This window comes from Taudactylus pleione, unplaced genomic scaffold (assembly GCF_031769625.1).
Source record: "Taudactylus pleione unplaced genomic scaffold, aTauple2 ptg000408l, whole genome shotgun sequence".
NCBI lineage: Eukaryota > Metazoa > Chordata > Amphibia > Anura > Myobatrachidae > Taudactylus > Taudactylus pleione.
The window spans coordinates 8,020,422-8,039,759 of record NW_028284810.1 but is presented as its reverse complement, the minus strand read 5'-3'; the positions used below and the strand labels follow the sequence as shown (position 1 = coordinate 8,039,759).

Below are 19,338 nucleotides of genomic sequence, written 5' to 3'. Positions count from 1 at the left end.
AGAGCCTGGAAACAACAAGCATCTCATCTGTGTCCTAGACCATTGGTAAGCTCAGGTTCTTGACACTGACAGGTTAGGATTTAGGGTCTATGTACTAATAATCATGGTACTGCCGCGATTATTATGTACCTAACTTGCTGGGAATATTTTCATTTTTATTAAAAATATCCCTGCTATGTTCTCTAAGGGGAACTCGTAGGGACAGGGGTTGCGGTAACCGATGTCCCCGCGAGTTATATCCCCGGCATTTAGGAGAAGACTTTTACAGAAGTGAAAGACTTCCCTGGGGGAAGCTGGCACTGTGTATGTGCACAGCATCAGCTTCTGGAGCTGGCCAGGGGCTGCGGGGGAGAGATCGAAAGAACTCTCTCTTGTTCCTGGAGCCCCCATAGGCATACAGAAGTTTATACCATGTGAAGATGGTGTAAACTACCGGTGTTAAACTCAGAAAAGCTTAGCTTTTTGGAGTTTAGTACATAAGGGTTAGATTGTAGTCCCCATTGGTAATAATGGTGACTGCGATCTGCAGTGCTAATTAGCACTTTGCCAGAGATTTCTGTGAAATCTCCTGCATTGATATCAATACATAGGCACAATACATAAAATCATACAGAAACTGTAGTTTCTGAATAATTATATGTAAAAAACTGCTTGATACATAGGCCCCTTAATCACCAGACAAATCAATCAAAGTTATGTAGGAGAGGACTGAGAGACATAGACATAGGCCTCTTTCACATGGAGAATATATATTATTATTATTTATTACCAGTTATTTATGTAGCGCACACATATTCTGCAGCGCTTTACAGAGAATATTTGGCGATTCACATCAGTGGAGCTTACCCCATGTATACACAAAAATGTGTATAGTTCAGAATACTACTGTAGAACAGAATTTGCATACTGATCATAATGTGTATTCAGTGTGTATAGTCATATGCATTACCTGCAATTCAGAATTAAGCCCTATTTGCACTGTGCTAAACCTATGGTAAATTTCTGTGGGCAGTCTTGAAAATGTTTATAAATATACAGTACAGTGATAGAAACAGATGGTTTTGAACATGTTTTTAAAGTTTTATTACTGAATAACAGTTTCCAGGGGTGCCAAGAGGGAATACATACTATTTACCACCGGCCGCATGGCCAGAGGTTCTAATCCTGACAGCGGCATCCCGGCAGAGGAGGAAATGCCAATCGTCAAAGGTAAGTATTTACTAAACTAATTCTCCCTCCTAACCCTGACCCTCCCTTAGGGGTGCCTAACCCTAAGCTCCCCCCCAAATGCCTAACCCTAATCCCCCCTCTAAGTGCCTAACCCCCCCTTTCCCGCTGCCTAAACCTCTGGGGGGTGCCTAACCCTAACCACCCGGGGATGCCTAACCCTAACCCCCCCTTTAACCTAAACCTAACCTCCCAGGGGGGTTCCTAACCCTAAGTTCCCCCCCGGGAACGCTAAAACCTAACCCTCCCCCCCGCGGCTGTCGATCGGTAAGCCGGGTGTCGGGCTCCCGGCGTATGTACAATGACAAGCGTCGGGATATTGACGCCTGTCATTTAACCCCTTGCCGGGATTAGACAGTCGGGAAGCCGACGGTCAGGATTCCGTCCATCGGCTTCCCAACTGCTTCACGCCAAGAGGGAGGGAGGAGTGGGTACTAATTACCCGGGCTTCTTGGAAGGGCGCGGCGGGGGGCCAGGACATATGCTGGGGGGGTAAATTTTTCGCCTTTGCAGCACATGGCGTGATGCATAGTTATTTCAATTATATTTTCCCAGAGGGGACATTGCCACGCCTAGTGGATTTGGCCCCACCCCCTTCAGTTCCCTAGCCCCCTGGCTATCTTAACAATCCTGACAGTATCCCATGATTATAGGGCACATTTTATTATCGGGGAGATGTACTAAGCCTTGAAAAATGATAATGTGGAGAGTGATAAAGTACCAACCAGTCAGCTCCTAACTCATGTCACAGGCAGTGTTTGAAAAATGACAGGAGCTGATTGGTACATTATCACTCTTCACTTTATCACTTTTCAAGGCTTAGTACATATCCCCTTTTAGATTTTAAAAAAACTGAGCTAAGATTGTAGGTACTAAATGTAACCTCATGTTCAGCTGCTTTCAGTAATCATGTATAGTCATTTATCACAATATGCTAACAGCTTGTCGCCGACACACCTATTAAATTGTCCTCCATTACAGATGATAAGAGTACAGTAGCATTGTAGCTAAAACCTGATTATATTTTCCTCAGTATTTGTTGCTTATAAATAATACACATAAGAAAGTGCCTGGGAATACACAGAGATAATAATTAGGAGTGTTTTATCCCTTAAGTGACTACATTGGTACTGCTTTTGTATCTATTACAGATACTGGTCCATCACTACAAGTTTCTTCATCCAGGAATCATACAGAAAGAACATGGATAGTATTCAGCGAAGTCAGACTGCTAATATAACACACAGGAAAGCAAATGAGGTCAAACCCAAACTTATTAGAGGACACACTGTCATTGGGTTACGGAGATGCTGGACTTCATCAGCTAGGTTGATGCAGGTATTTTATTCTTCATTAATTTTCTTATTCATCATGTCATGCTATCTGCCATTTACTTTAATAGTGTTTTAAAGGTCACCGTTCCAGTATATAAATTATTTATCAGTGAAATGCTTTGGAATGTAGTTATGTAGAGTTTCCCTTTGGCCGTACAAAGGTGAAGAAGAGAATCAATTAGTAAAACAATGGAGTTAAGTTGAAAACTGCCTGAACTGTCATCGGCTCATAATATAACATTTGCTATGTTCTAATATTACTCTAAAGTCAATAAATAGGAAATGCAAACTTTCTACATTAAAGTTCTGCCAGTATTAAAGTGTGGGGTTTCAGGTAATATGTTAGATTGTTTCAGAGGACTGCAGATGTTTGCCTATAAGAATGATCATTTGTTATCTAGAGGTTGTTTGTGAGGAAAGTAGGACTGGTGAGAATTGAATCGTATTCATATTATCTTAAATAGCATCTTGAAATTCAGGTAATCAAACACATCAAACTACCAGAACACTGTCCAGGCCATATGTGGATACAAGAAATCAACATAAACAATAGCATAAAATTTCAGGGTCCAGGTCAGCTATGCATTCAGTACACGGTAGGTGTGTGTAGGTGAGGGAGCATCCATAATGAGGGTCAGGTCACAGGTGTTGAGGGGTAATTACAGTACTGGTAAGAGGATAATACTATGACAATGATATTGCTCTGGGTAATGGCAATGATGAGATGAAGCTGTTGGTGGCTCAGTGCTTATTGAGCAATACTCAATATGATGTTTGTCTGCAGATTATATTATTACTAGAATGCCCGTGGCGAATATTTTGCCAATTTGAACCCAGAACATACGTACGGAAAATGTTTCGCTAGATCATTTGTTAATACAACGGAATCTGGTAATAAAAGATGTGTGCGAAACATAACCGGCTAAGCCACGCCCCTTTATGGTTTTTGGGGATTTTCTTATTGTAGCAGTTCACCAATTTGTAAGTGCGATTATATATTTGTCCAAGACCTCTGAAGCAAAATGGATCGTTTCCAGAGGGTATTGCTAGTTGAGCCCCTATTGATGCAAATGATAATGCACAGTTACTCCCCCTCACCGTCTCTCAGCCTCCCGACAATCAGTGGCTGCCGGCAGCTCTTGTGGAAAGCAGAGAAAAGAGGCGTTGCTTTCGAGGTGCAAACCCGGTGCTGATTGGCTGGGAGTTGCGAGCCTGGAATCGACGTGTTGGAGAAAGTAGGTGAGGGAAGAGCGCCCCCTACGGCAGCAGCCTCACGTGTTGTGACACCCGCATGCCCTACCTCATTATGTAATAGCTATTTCACACGGCCAGGCAGCCAATCAGGAGCTGAACAGAGCAGAACGTAAACAGTGTCCGCACATGGCTAGGGCGCCAGGTCCATGTGAGAGCACAGTTCAAGGGGCCCCATGCCCCAAAATTCACCCCATAACTGACTTGCTATATAGTTCTAAATGCATATAGACAGGGGCGGATTGGGATCGAAAACCAGACTGGGCTTTGGTATCACTGAGCGCTCGCAAGCGGGTCGATGGTGCCCAAGTGCGCATGCGCACGACGGAGGCGGCTCTGTCGTGCGCATGCGCGAGACCCGAATAACGACGGCCAAGCCGTCGTTAAGGGTCTCACTCCAAAGGGGGCGTGCTGTCGATGGTGATTGACAGCATGCCTCCTTTGGTGGGCGTGCCGGGGGCGTGGCTGCCCAGACGGATCCATCAGTTTCCATCTCACAGCCTGTCAACACCTCAACTCTCAAAGCCGCCTCCCGGCTGTTCCAGCTGTGACCCCAGCCTTCAAGGCCGCAGCACAGCCTGTCTATACCTCGACTCTCAAAGCCACATCCTGGCTGCTCCAGCCGCACCATGGCCCTCAAGGCAGCCCGCAAGGTCGCATCACAGCCTGTCAATACCTCGACTTTCAAAGCCACATCCCAGCTGTTCCAGCCACACCCCGGTTCGCAAGGCCGCATCACAGCCTGTCAATACCTTGGCTGTCAAAGGTGCATCCCGGCCGTTCCAGACGCACCCCAGCCTGCAAGGCCGCATCACAGCCTGTTGACACCTCAGCTCTCAAAGCCTCATCCCGGCTGTTCCAGCTGTACCCCAGACCTCAACGTGCTGCATCATAGCCAATTTACACCTCAGCTTTCAAAGCCACATCTCAGCTGTCCTAGTCGCACCTCGGCCCTCAAGGCCACATCTCAGCACTCTAAGGCTGGCTATCTACCGGCTCATTGGCCACACCTCACCTCTCAAGGCGGCATTTTAACCTGTCTATGTCTCGGCTCTCTAGCCACATCTCGGCTGTCCAAGTCACACCTCGGCCTTAATGCCACACCTCGGCCCTCAAGGCCGCATCTTGGCCTTCTAGGCTGCATCTGACAACTTATATTCCTACCGGCTTCCAACCGCACCTTGGCTCTCAAAGCCGCACCTTTAATTCTTCAAGCTCATCCTTGAAGACCTTGTTGAAGATACCTCACCTTGTCCAGTCCACTATCAGTCGCATAACATCATGTGGCCTTAGGGTAGATGTGTAAGCCCCTACTATTCCGAGCTTTAAGACCAGGGGGCCGCCTAAGTACCGGTAAAACATGTCGTATTCTAAGGGAATAAAGGGTGGTTGCTATTGGCAGAAGACCTCGCCAGAGTGGTTCTAGAGGTCTTACATGGTGATTCCTAAGAGACCGTAACAGTAATGTACCTTACAAATTATGCCACACAGTAATGCCAATTACATCCCACCCTGAAAGATCTACCTCACCAACCTCCTCTCCGCTCCTGCCAGTCTGTCACCTCAGCTAAAGACAGGTTGCACAGTTTCTATGTCTGTGTAGAACCTGCTTATTGGGAATATAGCTTTTAACCTGTAAACTCTGCGTGTATCAGGTTAGTGTCCATTATGCAGTGCCCCTGTAGTTGTGCCCATTATGTAGTGCTTCCTGCAGTAGTGCCCTTTATGCAATGCCCCCTGTGGTAGTGCCCATTATGCAATGCCCCCTGTAGTAGTGCCAATTATGCAGTGCTTTCTGCAGTATATGCCCCTTATGCAATGCCTCCTGTAGTAGTGCCATTATGCAATGCCCCCTGTAGTAGTGCCCATTATGCACTGCTTCCTGTAATAGTGCCCCTTATGCAGTGCCCCCTGTAGTTGTGCCCCTTATGCAGTGCTTCCTGTAGTTGCAGTGTTGGGGCAGTATGTGGAGAGGGGGAGCCGTGTTGGGGCAGTATATGGAGAGGGGGAGCCGTGTTGGGGCAGTATGTGGTGAGGGGGAGCAGTGTTGGGGGAAAGAGGAGGGCTGAGGCAGTATGTGGAGGGGAGAGCAGTGTTGGGACAGTATGTGGAGGAGAGAGCAGTGTTGGGGCAGTATGTGTAGGGGGATCAGTGTTGGAACAGTATGTGGAAGGGGGAGGAGTGTTGGGGCAGTATGTGGAGGTGGGAGAGGAGTGTTGGGGCAGTATGTGAAGGGGAGAGCAGTGTTGGGGTAGTATGTGGAGGGGGAGCAGTTTTGGGGCAGTATATGGAGGGGAAAACAGTGTTGGGGCAGTATCGGGAGACAGAGAGCAGTGTTTGGGCAGTATGTTGAGGGTGGAAGCAGTATTGGTGCAGTATTTGGAGGGGGGCACAGTGTTGGGGCAGTATGTGGAGGGGACAGCAGTGCTGTGCCAGTATGTAAAGGGGGAGCAGTGTTGGGGCAGTATGTGGAGGTGGGAGAGGAGTGTTGGGGCAGTATGTGAAGGGGAAAACAGTGTTGGGGCAGTATCGGGAGACGGAGAGCAGTGTTCGGCAGTATGTTGAGGGTGGAAGCAGTATTTGTGCAGTATTTGGAGGGGGGCACAGTGTTGGGGCAGTAAGTGGAGGGGACAGCAGTGCTGTGCCAGTATGTAAATGGGGAGCAGTGTTGGGGCTATAAATGCCTAATGATCTATACACCCTAAATGTCGCTATTTAGCGTTATAAGTCGCACAAAAAATAATTGCTTTCCAGACTTGGATTGTGGTTCCAAAGCACAAAAAGATATTATTCACCAAAAAGCAGATAGCTACACGCTGTGATCTAAATACAATTAGCGCAAACAAATTATACAATCACAAGGTACAGTCGTTACATAAGCAAGCACTCTGGATCCAGATTTCCTGGCATCAACAATGAAGCCTCTGCCAATAGCAAAAAGATGATAACTAACTACCAGAAATAGAGAGCTTGCATACAGAGATAGGCAATACAATAGAACAAGTTGGCATAATCCCATTGGTTCTTCTGTTACGATACAGTTTATAGGTCAGTTTGTATTGTAATAGTTCAGCCTCCAACAGTTCTTTGTGTCTGTTTTCCCGCCGAAGAACAAGTCTAAACTGGCTACATTACGGAGTACATTTCAATGCCTAATTCTCTATGATCCATCATTTGCAGACACATGTTGAGATCTCCATGCCGATGGAACCGGAGATCTGCAAATAAACAGTGGTTTAGAATAGCACCAAACACGGTGTACTTATCATGTACTAAACCTGAGATCTTAAATACAGTCACTTTATTACATAATTAATAATGAATAAAACCTTGAATATTAATCTTAATGCTAGGGAACCTTTCTATGTAAGTGTGCAATGTGTAAGTGTAAGGATATTAAGAAAAGACGCTAGTTAGCATTGTGCGTCTACGTGTTTGTGGAGTATACCATGGTACGTGTTTTGCAGGATTGTTCTTATTATATGTTTTAGTAAATGTATGTATTTACATAATGAGGACTTTTAGCATTGTTCTATTGCGTGGGAATCGCACAACGCTAAATAATAACATCGCCGTATGTACTGATATTGTGAGAGATTCGCTAAAATGGTGTTGGGCGGCCATTCGCAAAATGGCGTCTTGTTGCCATTCGCAAAATGGCGTTGTGCAGATTTTAATTTCAACAGATTCTGTCTCAGCCAATTAATCCGGCTTCGACAGGGCAGTTTGTGGTGGCAAAGCAGTGTTGGGGCAGTAAGTGAGGGGGAGCAGTGTTGGGCCAGTATATGGTGAGGGGAGCAGTGTTGGGGTAGTATGTGGATATGTGGAGCGGGGAGCAGGGTTGGGACAGTATGTGGAGAGGGGAGCAGCGTGGGAACAGTATGTGGAGAGGAGAGCAGTGTTGGGGCAGTATGTGGAGGAGGGAGCAGTGATGGGGCAGTATGTGGAGAGCAGTGTTGGGGTAGTATGTGGAGGAGAGCAGTGTTGGGGCAGTATGTGGAGAGGAGAGCAGTGTTGGGGCAGTATGTGGAGGAGACCAGTGTTGGGGCAGTATGTGGAGAGGAGAGCAGTGTTGGGGCAGTATGTGGAGAGGAGAGCAGTGTTGGGGCAGTATGTGGAGAGGAGAGCAGTGTTGGGGCAGTATGTGGAGGAGAGCAGTGTTGTGGCAGTATGTGGAGGAGAGCAGTGTTGGGGCAGTTTGTGGAGAGGAGAGCAGTGTTGGGGCAGTATGTGGAGAGGAGAGCAGTGTTGGGGCAGTATGTGGAGAGGAGAGCAGTGTTCGGGCAGTATGTGGGGAGGAGAGCAGTGTTGGAGAGGAGAGCAGTGTTGGGGCAGTATGTGGAGAGGAGAGCAATGTTGGGGCAGTATGTGGAGAAGAGCAGTGTTGGGACAGTATGTGGAGAGGAGAGCAGTGTTGGGGCAGTATGTGGAGAGGAGAGCAGGGTTGGGGCAGTATGTGGAGAGGGGAGCAGTGTTGGGGCAGTATGTGGAGAGGAGAGCAGTGTTGGGGCAGTATGTGGAGAGGAGAGCAGTGTTTGGGCAGTATGTGGGGAGGAGAGCAGTGTTGGAGAGGAGAGCAGTGTTGGGGCAGTATGTGGAGAGGAGAGCAGTGTTGGGGCAGTATGTGGAGGAGAGCAGTGTTGGGGCAGTATGTGGAGAGGAGAGCAGTGTTGGGGCAGTATGTGGAGAGGAGAGCAGTGTTAGGGCAGTATGTGGAGAGGAGAGCAGTGTTGTGGCAATATGTGGAGAGGAGAGCAGTGTTGGGGCAGTATGTGGAGAGGAGAGCAGTGTTGGAGCAGTATGTGGAGAGGAGAGCAGTGTTGGGGCAGTATGTGGAGAGGAGAGCAGTGTTGGGGCAGTATGTGGAGAGAAGACCAGTGTTCGTGCAGTATGTGGGGAGGAGAGCAGTGTTCGGGCAGTATGTGGAGGAGAGCAGTGTTGGGGCAGTATGTGGAGAGGAGAGCAGTGTTGGGGCAGTATGTGAAAAGGAGAGCAGTGTAGGGGCAGTTTGTGGAGAGGAGAGCAGTGTTGGGGCAGTATGTGGAGAGGAGAGCAGTGTTGGGGCAGTTTGTGGAGAGGAGAGCAGTGTTGGGGCAGTATGTGGAGAGGAGAGCAGTGTTGGGGCAGTATGTGGAGAGGGGAGCAGTGTTGGGGCAGTATGTGGAGCGGGGAGCAGGGTTGGGGCAGTATGTGGAGAGAGGAGCAGTGTTGGGGCAGTATGTGGAGGGGAGAGCAGTGTTGGGGCAGTATGTGGAGAGAAGAGCAGTGTTGGGGCAGTATGTGGAGAGGAGAGCAGTGTTCGGGCAGTATGTGGGGAGGAGAGCAGTGTTGGAGAGGAGAGCAGTGTTGGGGCAGTATGTGGAGAGGAGAGCAGTGTTAGGGCAGTATGTGGAGAGGAGAGCAGTGTTGGGGCAATGTGTGGAGAGGAGAGCAGTGTTGGGGCAGTATGTGGAGAGGAGAGCAGTGTTGGAGCAGTATGTGGAGAGGAGAGCAGTGTTGGGGCAGTATGTGGAGAGGAGAGCAGTGTTGGGGCAGTATGTGGAGAGGAGAGCAGTGTTGGGGCAGTATGTGGAGAGGAGAGCAGTGTTGGGGCAGTATGTGGAGAGGAGAGCAGTGTTGGGGCAGTATGTGGAGGAGAGCAGTGTTGGGGCAGTATGTGGAGAGGAGAGCAGTGTTGGGGCAGTATGTGGAGAGGAGAGCAGTGTTGGGGCAGTATGTGGAGAGGAGAGCAGTGTTGGGGCAGTATGTGGAGAGGAGAGCAGTGTTGGGGCAGTATGTGGAGGATGAGCAGTGTTGGAGCAGTATGTGGAGAAGAGAGCAGTGTTGGGGCAGTATGTGGAGAGGAGAGCAGTGTTGGGGCAGTATGTGGAGAGGAGAGCAGTGTTGGGGCAGTATGTGGAGGATGAGCAGTGTTGGGGCAGTATGTGGAGAGGAGAGCAGTGTTGGGGCAGTATGTGGAGAGGAGAGCAGTGTTGAGGCAGTATGTGTGGAGTAGAGCAGTGTTCGGGCAGTAAGTAGAGAAGAGAGCAGAGTTAGGGTAGGATGTATTTTTATGCATCCTGCAGTTGCTGCATACAAATAAAGGAAAATGTCTTGGTGCCTATGTGCAGTAATATGATGGCTTGGGAGTACCACTGTCCTTGTGGGTGTGGAACAGGTTTGCAGCAGATACAACGCTCTCAGTTTATTCCAACAGGATAGGCAACCGGATACAGACTGGACACACTGCAGGATTGTGGCAATTCAGTGTATTCAGTCCATAAGGTCAGATGAGGGTAGCTGGCATAGCGGGTATACCAGGCAGCAGTGAAGAAAAGCAGGCCCCTCAGCATGTTAGTCTGAATGCAGAGTAGAGGTGTTCACTTGTCACCACGCTTATCGTTCCAATGCAGAAGGAGCAGAGGGCCTGATTCAGACCCGCTCGCAAGCGGGTTGATGGTGGCCCAGTGCGCATGCGCGAGACCTGAGAGCGAGCGCAAAAAGCACTCGCTCCGGCACTCGCATCCAAAAGGGGCAGCTGTCGATGTTGATTGACAGCTGCCCCGTTTGGAAGGCGGGGCAGGGGGTGGCTGAGCAAACAGAGGCGTTCCTGCAGGAACGCCTCCGTTAGTGGGAGGCCCTACTGACATCACTAGTGATGTCAGTTGGTGGACTTCCTGCTCTAATAGTGCAGGAAGTCCACTGGGGCTTGCGGCAATGAGACCCTACCGCAAGAGTCTCGTCGCAAGCACGTTGGTCGCGATGGTCTTGACCATCGCAACCATCATCATGGCCGCTCGCCTAAGCTGTGGGTGGTAACCCACAGCTATGCGAGCGGCCCTGATTCAGAGCGAGCACTCGGTTTTTGCGAGCGGCTCTGAATCAGGCCCAGAGGTCACAGGGTATACAAAGCCTGTGTATACGAAGAGCCTGCCTCCCTATGCTAAGCAGTGGAGTCAGATGTGAACAGGAGCCGGGGAATGATTGGACATTCTATTTAAAAAATATTAAAGTTAAAAAAAAAAAAAAAAAAAGCACAAGCTCCACCTCCTCTGCCCTTGTGAGCAACTTCTCCACTTTTTCTCTCACAGATTTGATAAATCTCCCCTTGGGGGACTTTAAAGCCAACTGTTACATGCAAAGAAAACAAGTCTACATTTATTTGCTTAAATTCTCAAGTAAAAAAAAAATGATATTATCTAAGCGCGTTAGGATGGCACCACTACTGACCCTACAGTGGTGGGAGCCACATGGAGAGAGCTCAGAGGCAGCGCAGGAAGATGTGTTCCTAAGGGGTTGTGATGGTGTTGCTGCAGATGTGAGGAAATATGTTACTAACGGGGTAAGGGGGGAAGGTGTTGTTATATGGGATGGTCACCTCCCTCCCCACCCCGGTGGGGCCGCATACTGCTTTGCAGCATTGCACACTCTTCTGTCTACATAGGGACCTTTTCACAATGCTGCAAGACCTTGTATTATATTATATGTATTTTATATGTTTAAGCAAGTAATGTTTTATTGTGGCCCCTACTATGAGTGTGATCTGCCAACAGACTAGGTTGTACAACCCTGTTCTAAACACTAAATGAAAATAAAGGCAACACCACAAAATATATTTTAATTGACTAGAATATAATCTAGAATATAATTTGCACTATAGTAAAGCTATATTACTCAAAATCTGGGAATTTCAACTGACTTATGCAAAGTAGCTTTACAAAATACTGCTCTAGCGTTCGCTCATCTCGTTTCACATTCACTTGGCAGGCAGATTATAACGTAAATGCCATTTATTTAAGTAACAATTAGCTACTTTACATGTTACGTATTTCTTTGCTTTTCACGTTACAAAAGCCACATTTTGTAATTGGTGTCTGACCTATTTTATGCACAGTGTGTGTTTCATTTATTTGTCAATGCCAGATATCTAGGTGAGTTACTGTCATTGTATCTAGAAGACGTAACAACCTCAGTGCTTTATTGTATAATGTAAGCTTTGTGTTCTAAAGGCGAAATCACTAATGGGAATGCAGTGATACCACTTCCTCCATTGTGGTTTAGAGAGTGACAGCTCTGATGTGTTGTTAAATAAATGAGGGGGGTGGGGGTTGGAGGTGTGTAATTAGTAGCAGAGCTGTGGTGCCCTCCAGGAGAGAACACAAACAGGTAAAGTGTGCGTTGCTAAGAGGAGATCAGTTTGGTTATGACTAAGGAACTTCCCTTGGATTGCATCCATTAAAGAGCTTCAACAGGTGAAATTGACACTGATTCTTCTTGTTATGGGGATCCAGCGGGTCTCTGAAGATTATTATCCAAGTGAGGTACTTCCTAAGAGCTTTCCAAAATATTTGCTTTTCAAAAAGAGGAACTCACCAGCCAATGCATAATAGTTACAGGATACATGCTGTACTTTTGTTTTGACCAACATATGATTCTCCTGATAATTTTTTCTGGCACAGAAAACAGCAAATGTGATGTTTCACCAAATTAAATGGCACAGGAATGACATAACCAAGATGTATATACATTACTGCTCACAAGGCACTGCCAGGCTGGACAAATTGGAATAAACTGATGTACCATATGGATTCAGCAAATATCTGATGTGCCATATGGATTCAGCAAATATCTGATGTGCCATTTAATGATTTAATGTATCTGCTCAGGTCTTTTCCTGAAGTTATATAATAACAGCACACTCCTTTGTGTTTTCCTCCACGGGATCTACAACTGTCTTTATTTTCTAGTCTGTATATACAGGTTTGTTCTCCTGGACTGCAGCTAGTAGTATTTTAAACTTTCAGTTTCATTCAGTGAATAATAGTTAGTTAGTGATGAACTGACATTAACAGTAAAGCTGAAGAAGGATGTGGACACTATATATGAAAGGGACCAACTCTCGGAAAAAAGTACAAAAAGTAAGTAAACTGGCAACATGGGGTCACATGCTAAATTGGTAAATTTTGACATGAGTTAATGTAATTTACAGCAGTATTTTTACTGTGCATATGGTGCACCACTATACAGTACTGTGTGTATGTATATGTGTGTATATATGTATATATATATATATATACACACACGCACCTACACACACACAGTGCATACATACAGACTTACACAAACAGTCAGTAGCCACTTTAATAGGTTCATCTGTACACCTGCTCATTAATGCAAATCTCTAACCATCCTATCATGTGTTAGCAACTCAATGCATAAAATTATCCAGACATGGTCAGGAGGTTCAGTTGTTGTTCAGACCAAACACGGTTTTGGTGAAGAAATTTGATCTGATATTATTGTTATTTGCAAAACAGTTTATTTTAGTGTAGGTTATGTAACTCCAAGATGACTACAAATACAGTATCTTCTGAAGGAAATTTGGTATGCCTTATAACAGTATTTGTAACATCCAAGTTTACAATTTATTTAGATATTCTTTGCAGGAGTGCCTTTAAGAGGTACTATACTATATAGTTAGGTATAAAAAAAAAATGTATATTACCGAGTACTGAAAGAATTGCGACCCATGTTGAGTGCTTGTATAATGGACACAAAATTACAAGATAATAAATAGATGAAATCATTAAGTGGTGGCACTGCTAATTACCATTTCTACAAATTATATTTATGAATACGTATACTTATTTTAATGTTAATCTCAGGGACATCAGTGTTTCTGAAGTTTTTTTTAAATATATTAATTTACAACACACTGGGCCTGATATAAAGCTGTAGGAAAATCGAGGGCACGTTGCATGGAATATATGTACATTCGTCAGCATGCAAAGTTGTAACATCTTGCTAGGCAGCAGCCCCCTATGTGTACCCTAAGTTTGGTACTAGTCATCATCATGGGTGCGCACTTGCACCTATACTATAAGATGTGCCCCACTATGTACATCGCATGGTAAAATATACATAAAGTTAAGCATGCATACGTGCAAACATGTTTTCAGGTTCACTTGCTACTGGCCAGCTGAATTCTCTATCAGAAGAGTAGATATGAAACAAGAGAGTATACTATGCGCTAGGGATGTGCAGGCTCGGTTCTACTCGGTTCCGTTCGTTTTTTTTTACCGAATCTTATTGGCTATCCAAAACTCGTGACAGCTGAAACCCAATAAGATTCGGGAAAAAAAACCGAACGGAACCGAGTAGAACCGAGCCTGCACATCCCTACTATGCGCCAGTGGTGGTTGCTCAGTGGGGGCAGCAGCGCAGACCAAATATAGCAGAGGGGGGGCAGATAAAACATAACCCTAATTCTACCTTTAAATTTGTTTCTAATATTGCTGGGTGTCTGCCAGGATGGTAAGCTCCCCAGAGATCAGCACCGTTTATCAGTGATGCTGCAGCCAGGACGCAGCGATTAGTGCCTCCCTCCTGTATCTGCCCGCCCCCCTCCAGATTCCTGTATAACTAGCCAATGGGAGTCTAGGGGCTGTCAGATACAGGAGGGAGGCACTGATTGCTGTGTCACGGCTGCAGCGGCTGTGCTACACGGCTCTGATACAGGGGAGTTAACCTTCCCAGCAGATACCTGGCAATATTAAAAACAAGTTTAAAGGGTTATGTTTTATACAGCCCCCCTCTACTATTTTTGGTCTGCGCTTCAGCCCCCACTGAGCAACTGCTACTGCTATGCACTATGTTTAGTTCTACAAGTAAAAGGTAGAAAAATAATTACAGTGAATTTTCAAATACTTTTGTTACCAACTAGAAGATAGGTGTAAAAAGTACATTGGATTGGGACTTAATTTTAACCCCTTCTCTGCTAAGGGGTTCAAAGGGGAGGGGCTTATCTAAAAGTCATCCCTTATATCCGCTGTCACTCATACTCAGGAGGGTCATTGAGCCGAACACTATGATATTATTAAGCCCCAATTCTTCAAGGCACAACACTGTATACAGTTTTACAAACCAGGAAATATGGATCCCTGCTTTTAAGAAGGGAGTATGCTACTGTGCAAACTCCATTTTGTTTCTCCTGGGAGGCTTAATTACCTGTTCCAAAATGGCTGCTAAAGTTACTACTGAAAATGTGCGGGCCATCTTGTCTTTACTGTGAGAGACATTATTTCCTGCAATTGCCTCTGTTCCAGCAACTTGCACCACTACCCGCAAGCTATATACAGTCACTGGCTGGTGAGCTGTATCACAACCTGCTGCTCTCAAGCACCGCTCAATCATAACCAGTGTATCAGTAAGTATGGCTGTACATGACATATATTTCAATAAACCATCCTTCTGGTTAAGTAATTAGGTTGTCTGTAGTGACGAGGCATTCTGCAGGTGTGTACATACAGGATGTAACGCAATGATAACAACTTGGTCTCAGTCAATGAATCTCTGGCATAAACTATTTGGTCACCTTAGATACCACAGTGTTAAAAGCTACAGAACGAGATGGTCACAGGAATGTCAGTGTCTAACACAGAGAGACCCATATGCGAGAGCTGCATAGCAGGAAAACAACATTGTCAACTATTTCCTAAGTCAACAAGCAGAGCTACAAACCCACTTGAGATAGTACATTCAGATACATGTGGTCCAATGGAAGTAAAGTCAGTAAGTGGATACATATATTTTGTGACATTGATGACTTCACAAGGGCGACACATGTATACTTCATAAGAGAGAAATCTGAAGTAGTAAAGAAAACTGCAGGTGGAGAATACCTAAACAAAGAGGTGTAAGCTTTCTTAAGAAAATATGGAATAGATCATCAATTGGCCATTGCCTATACAGCTGAGGAAAATGGTGTAAGTGAATAAGCATGTATGCCGAAGGAAACAGGCCTAGACAACAGTTTTTGGTGTAAGTTGTATCCACAGCAGATTATCTAAAAATGCGTTCTCCCACAGTTGCCCTAAAGGATATAACACATATTGTAGCCTGGCCAAAGAGAAAAGCAATCATAAGACATCTCAGAACTTTTGGAAGTACTTCTTACGTATACATAACAAAGGAAAGAGGGAACAAGCTGGATTCAGAATCCGTAAAATACATCATGCTTGGCTATTGCCATGAAAGCAGAGGCTACAGATTATGGAATCCAAGATACCAAAATGCTTGTCAAATCCAAAGATGTAATATTCGAGGAAACAACACAAGTTGTGGAACAAGTACAGTATGTGTCACTGGACATGACAGCAGCTGGAGATGTATCTGAACCAGAAGCTACCAGCGTGGAAGTTCAACCACAGAAAAGATCTTCTGCAAGATCAAATATCGGCAAACCACCTAAGAGGTGTGATGAGGAATTTGCAAATATTTTATTCAGTGAGCCTCAGGATATCCAGAAGCCAAAGTCAAGATCCAATTGGTGAGAGTAGAAATCCAAGATAGGCAAAGAGAATTTTGCAAGATCTAAGAGTTACAAATGTGAGAGACATCAAGATATGACATGACTGTGACAGCAGTCCTCAGTTTGTTGAGTTAAGAGACTGTTATTATGGCCCATGCTGTCAGTGAGAGGACTCTTGCTGATATATCTACCAAGAAGGCCAAAATAAAGTTACATGATATGTTGATGCCTATTTGTGTGTTTAACCCTGTTTCCCTTTCAGGTTGCTACAGAAAAGCTGAAATTGAATGTTTGTGTAACATGGAGAAGCTTGTAGCGAGGGGGTGTTGATAAGTGAGTGCACTACTGCACCTACTCCATTTTGTTCCTCCAGGGAGGCTTCATTCGCTGTTTGAAGATGGCCACCAAAGTTACTACTGAGCATGTGCGGGGGCCATCTTGTCTTTACTGTCAGAGTGACACAGTGGATGACAGACATCTGTCAATTAGTTCTGAGAGACCCGTTGTTATTATCTGCAATTACCGCTGTTCCAGCATCCTGCACCACTACCCAAAAGCTACATACAGCCACTGGCTAGTGAACTATATCACACTCCACTGTGATCAAGCTCCTCTCCATCATAACCAGTGTATCACATTGAGAACAGCTGTACATCACATACCTTTCAATAAACCATCCTACTGGTTAAGTAATTGGGCTGTCTGTAGTGATAAGGCATTCCGCTGGTGTGTACTTAACTCTGCCATACCACGACACCTTTACACATGCATTTCCAGCCGGTTATAGGCTCAGGCACACAAGCAAAAAGCAAACAGGCCCCAAACTACAAAGAAGCCCACAACAGCACATGCAGGGGCAAAAGCAGGATTTTTAAGGGGGGGTATTCTAGTGTGTGTGTGTATGTATATATATATATATATATATATATATATATATATATATACACACACACACACACACACACACATACATTACACACACACACTTACCATGCAGCAGCTGCAGATTGGAGATGGAGATGGGACCAGGTGGCATGTCAATAAGCCCCACCCCCTCACGGCGATTCACGGGTCAATCGGGAGGGGATGGAGCCGAATGATGCAATTCTGATTATATTGCATCATATTGGCTTCGACTTCTCCCCAGTGACCAGCAAATCGTGGCAATTTGACGTGAGGGGTGGGGCTTAATAACATGGTGATACTTGCACTCCCCTCTGTCAAGGGAAGGTTCTGGGTACTCAGAGACCCCCCCTGAGTGCGCTACTGACACAGGTGCCATCTTAAGCACATGCAAGACAGAGGGGCCTATTCATCATCAATTAATTTTCACAAAAGCAGGTGAAAATGCACATTTTCACCTGCAATTGTAAAAGGTTATTGAGCCATTCATCAAGAAGATAAAACAGAAGATATCACATATATCTTCTACTTACCTTCCTCTTGCGGAATGGGCCGCTGTCCCCATACACTAGTATGGGGACAGAATTCATCAAGCTCCAATAATATAATATTTTTGGAGCTTGACTGCGGGAGCATTCGCCATGCTTCTACTCCGGCATCGCAACCCGCTCCTTCCCTATGGGAAGGAGGTCCGGGTTGTGATGAGGGATCCTTTCGGAACCCTCCGCCCTTGTCCGGCTCCTTCCGCCAGATGTCGTAGCCCTTGTGCGCATACGTGACCTGCTCCGATAAGGGGCAGTTAAGCAGCTCGCGGGGACAGCTGGTATCGCAATGATGAATTCGGACCCCGATAATTAACATCATGAATAAGCCCAGAGCACAGAATGTTTCCAACGCAGGGTGTAAGTACAGAGATTGATTATACAGAAACTGCATAAATATGGCTGCAAGAACATACACACAGGAGCTATACCCACGATGGGGTTTATCAAGTTAAAAGGTGCAGAGAATTATACAACCTGGAAGTTTGCTATGGAAATGCACACTTTGGCTCAATCTACAACCAGTGTGTATCACATATCTTTCAATAAACCATCCTACTGGTTAAGTAACTGGGCTGTCTGCAGTGATCATGCATTCCGCTGGTGTGTACATAACTCTGCCGTACCACTGCACCTGTACACATGTATTTCCAACACTGGCACCCACAGAGCCAAAACTGTTAATTGAAAGAGGGACGTCTCCTCTTATCAGAGAATACCCCTGCACCTCAGAAATAATGAAGTACAGGGAGAGGGGAATATTTTCCACCTCTTCAGTAAATAGGTACTATTATTCTTAATAAACTCTTCGGCTCAAATGTTATGCTCGTGGTTGGTTTTACCCATATTGTACATGGTGCCAGCTATAAGGCATTATTAATGTCATATACAGTATGTATATAAAACAGAGAGACTTTTGTTATCAGCAATATCACTGGAACTCAAATTTGTCTGTATCTGCAGATCAAATACAAAGTATGGTGATTTTGCTCATATTTTAATCAAAATAGCTAAGCTTTCACCACATCGTCTAGGAACCCTGATCTCTGCAAGTCTGTACACTAGGTATATACGGGGTCCCCAAGAGAAGAGGAGAGCGAGTACTAATTACCCAGACCTGGGCTTTTTGGAGGGAACCGGTTCGCCCTGCCCTCCTTTTGTTGGAGGGACAAGGGAGGCTGCTGCCACTGAGTAGCAGCAGTCTCTCTTTGCCTGCATGATATGCGTGGGGGATCACACTGATACCCTTTCCCACGATATGCCCCACTTCACAGCGCATTGTGATTGCTGCTGTGCCATCAAACTATGGCTCTGATTCAGACCCGCTCGATGCCGGAGGCAGCTCGCAGGTCTGAAGGGCGTTTTATTTTTTTTGACCGGCCTTCTGGCCGCTCGCTAAGCTGTGGGTGACCACCCACAGCTTTATCGGGGCTTGCGGTAGGGTCTCGTCTGCCGCAAGTCCCAGTGAGCTTCCGGCTCTGATAGAGCCGGAAGCTCAACACTTACATCACTCGTGATGTCAGTGGGGCCACCCCAAACGGCATGCGTTACTTCGGGAACGCCTCCGTTTGGTCAGCCACCCCTCCCGACCAGCCTACCAAATGGAGCGAGCTGTCGATCAACATCGACAGCCGCCCCTTTTGGATGCGAGCACCGAAGCGAGTGATTTCTCACTCGCTCCGGGGCTCGCGCGCCTTCACACTGCCCGGACATCGACCAGCTTGCGAGCAGGTCTGAATCAGACCCAATGACCAGACCCTTGTACACATCAGGACTCATTTTTTGGCCTGTG

General features: G+C 45.9%; 1 protein-coding gene across 2 annotated transcripts in view; it reads left to right on the top strand.

Annotated features, from left to right (window-relative positions):
- Window positions 1-2,430: 2,430 nt before the first annotated feature.
- Window positions 2,431-19,338, top strand: part of LOC148506305 (uncharacterized) — a 103,072-nt gene continuing 86,164 nt past the window's right edge. For both annotated transcript variants that reach the window (XM_088446970.1, XM_088446969.1), the window contains exon 1: window positions 2,431-2,565. In XM_088446970.1, the coding sequence (XP_088303096.1) occupies window positions 2,431-2,565 (135 nt within the window). The remainder of the gene's footprint in view (window positions 2,566-19,338) is intronic.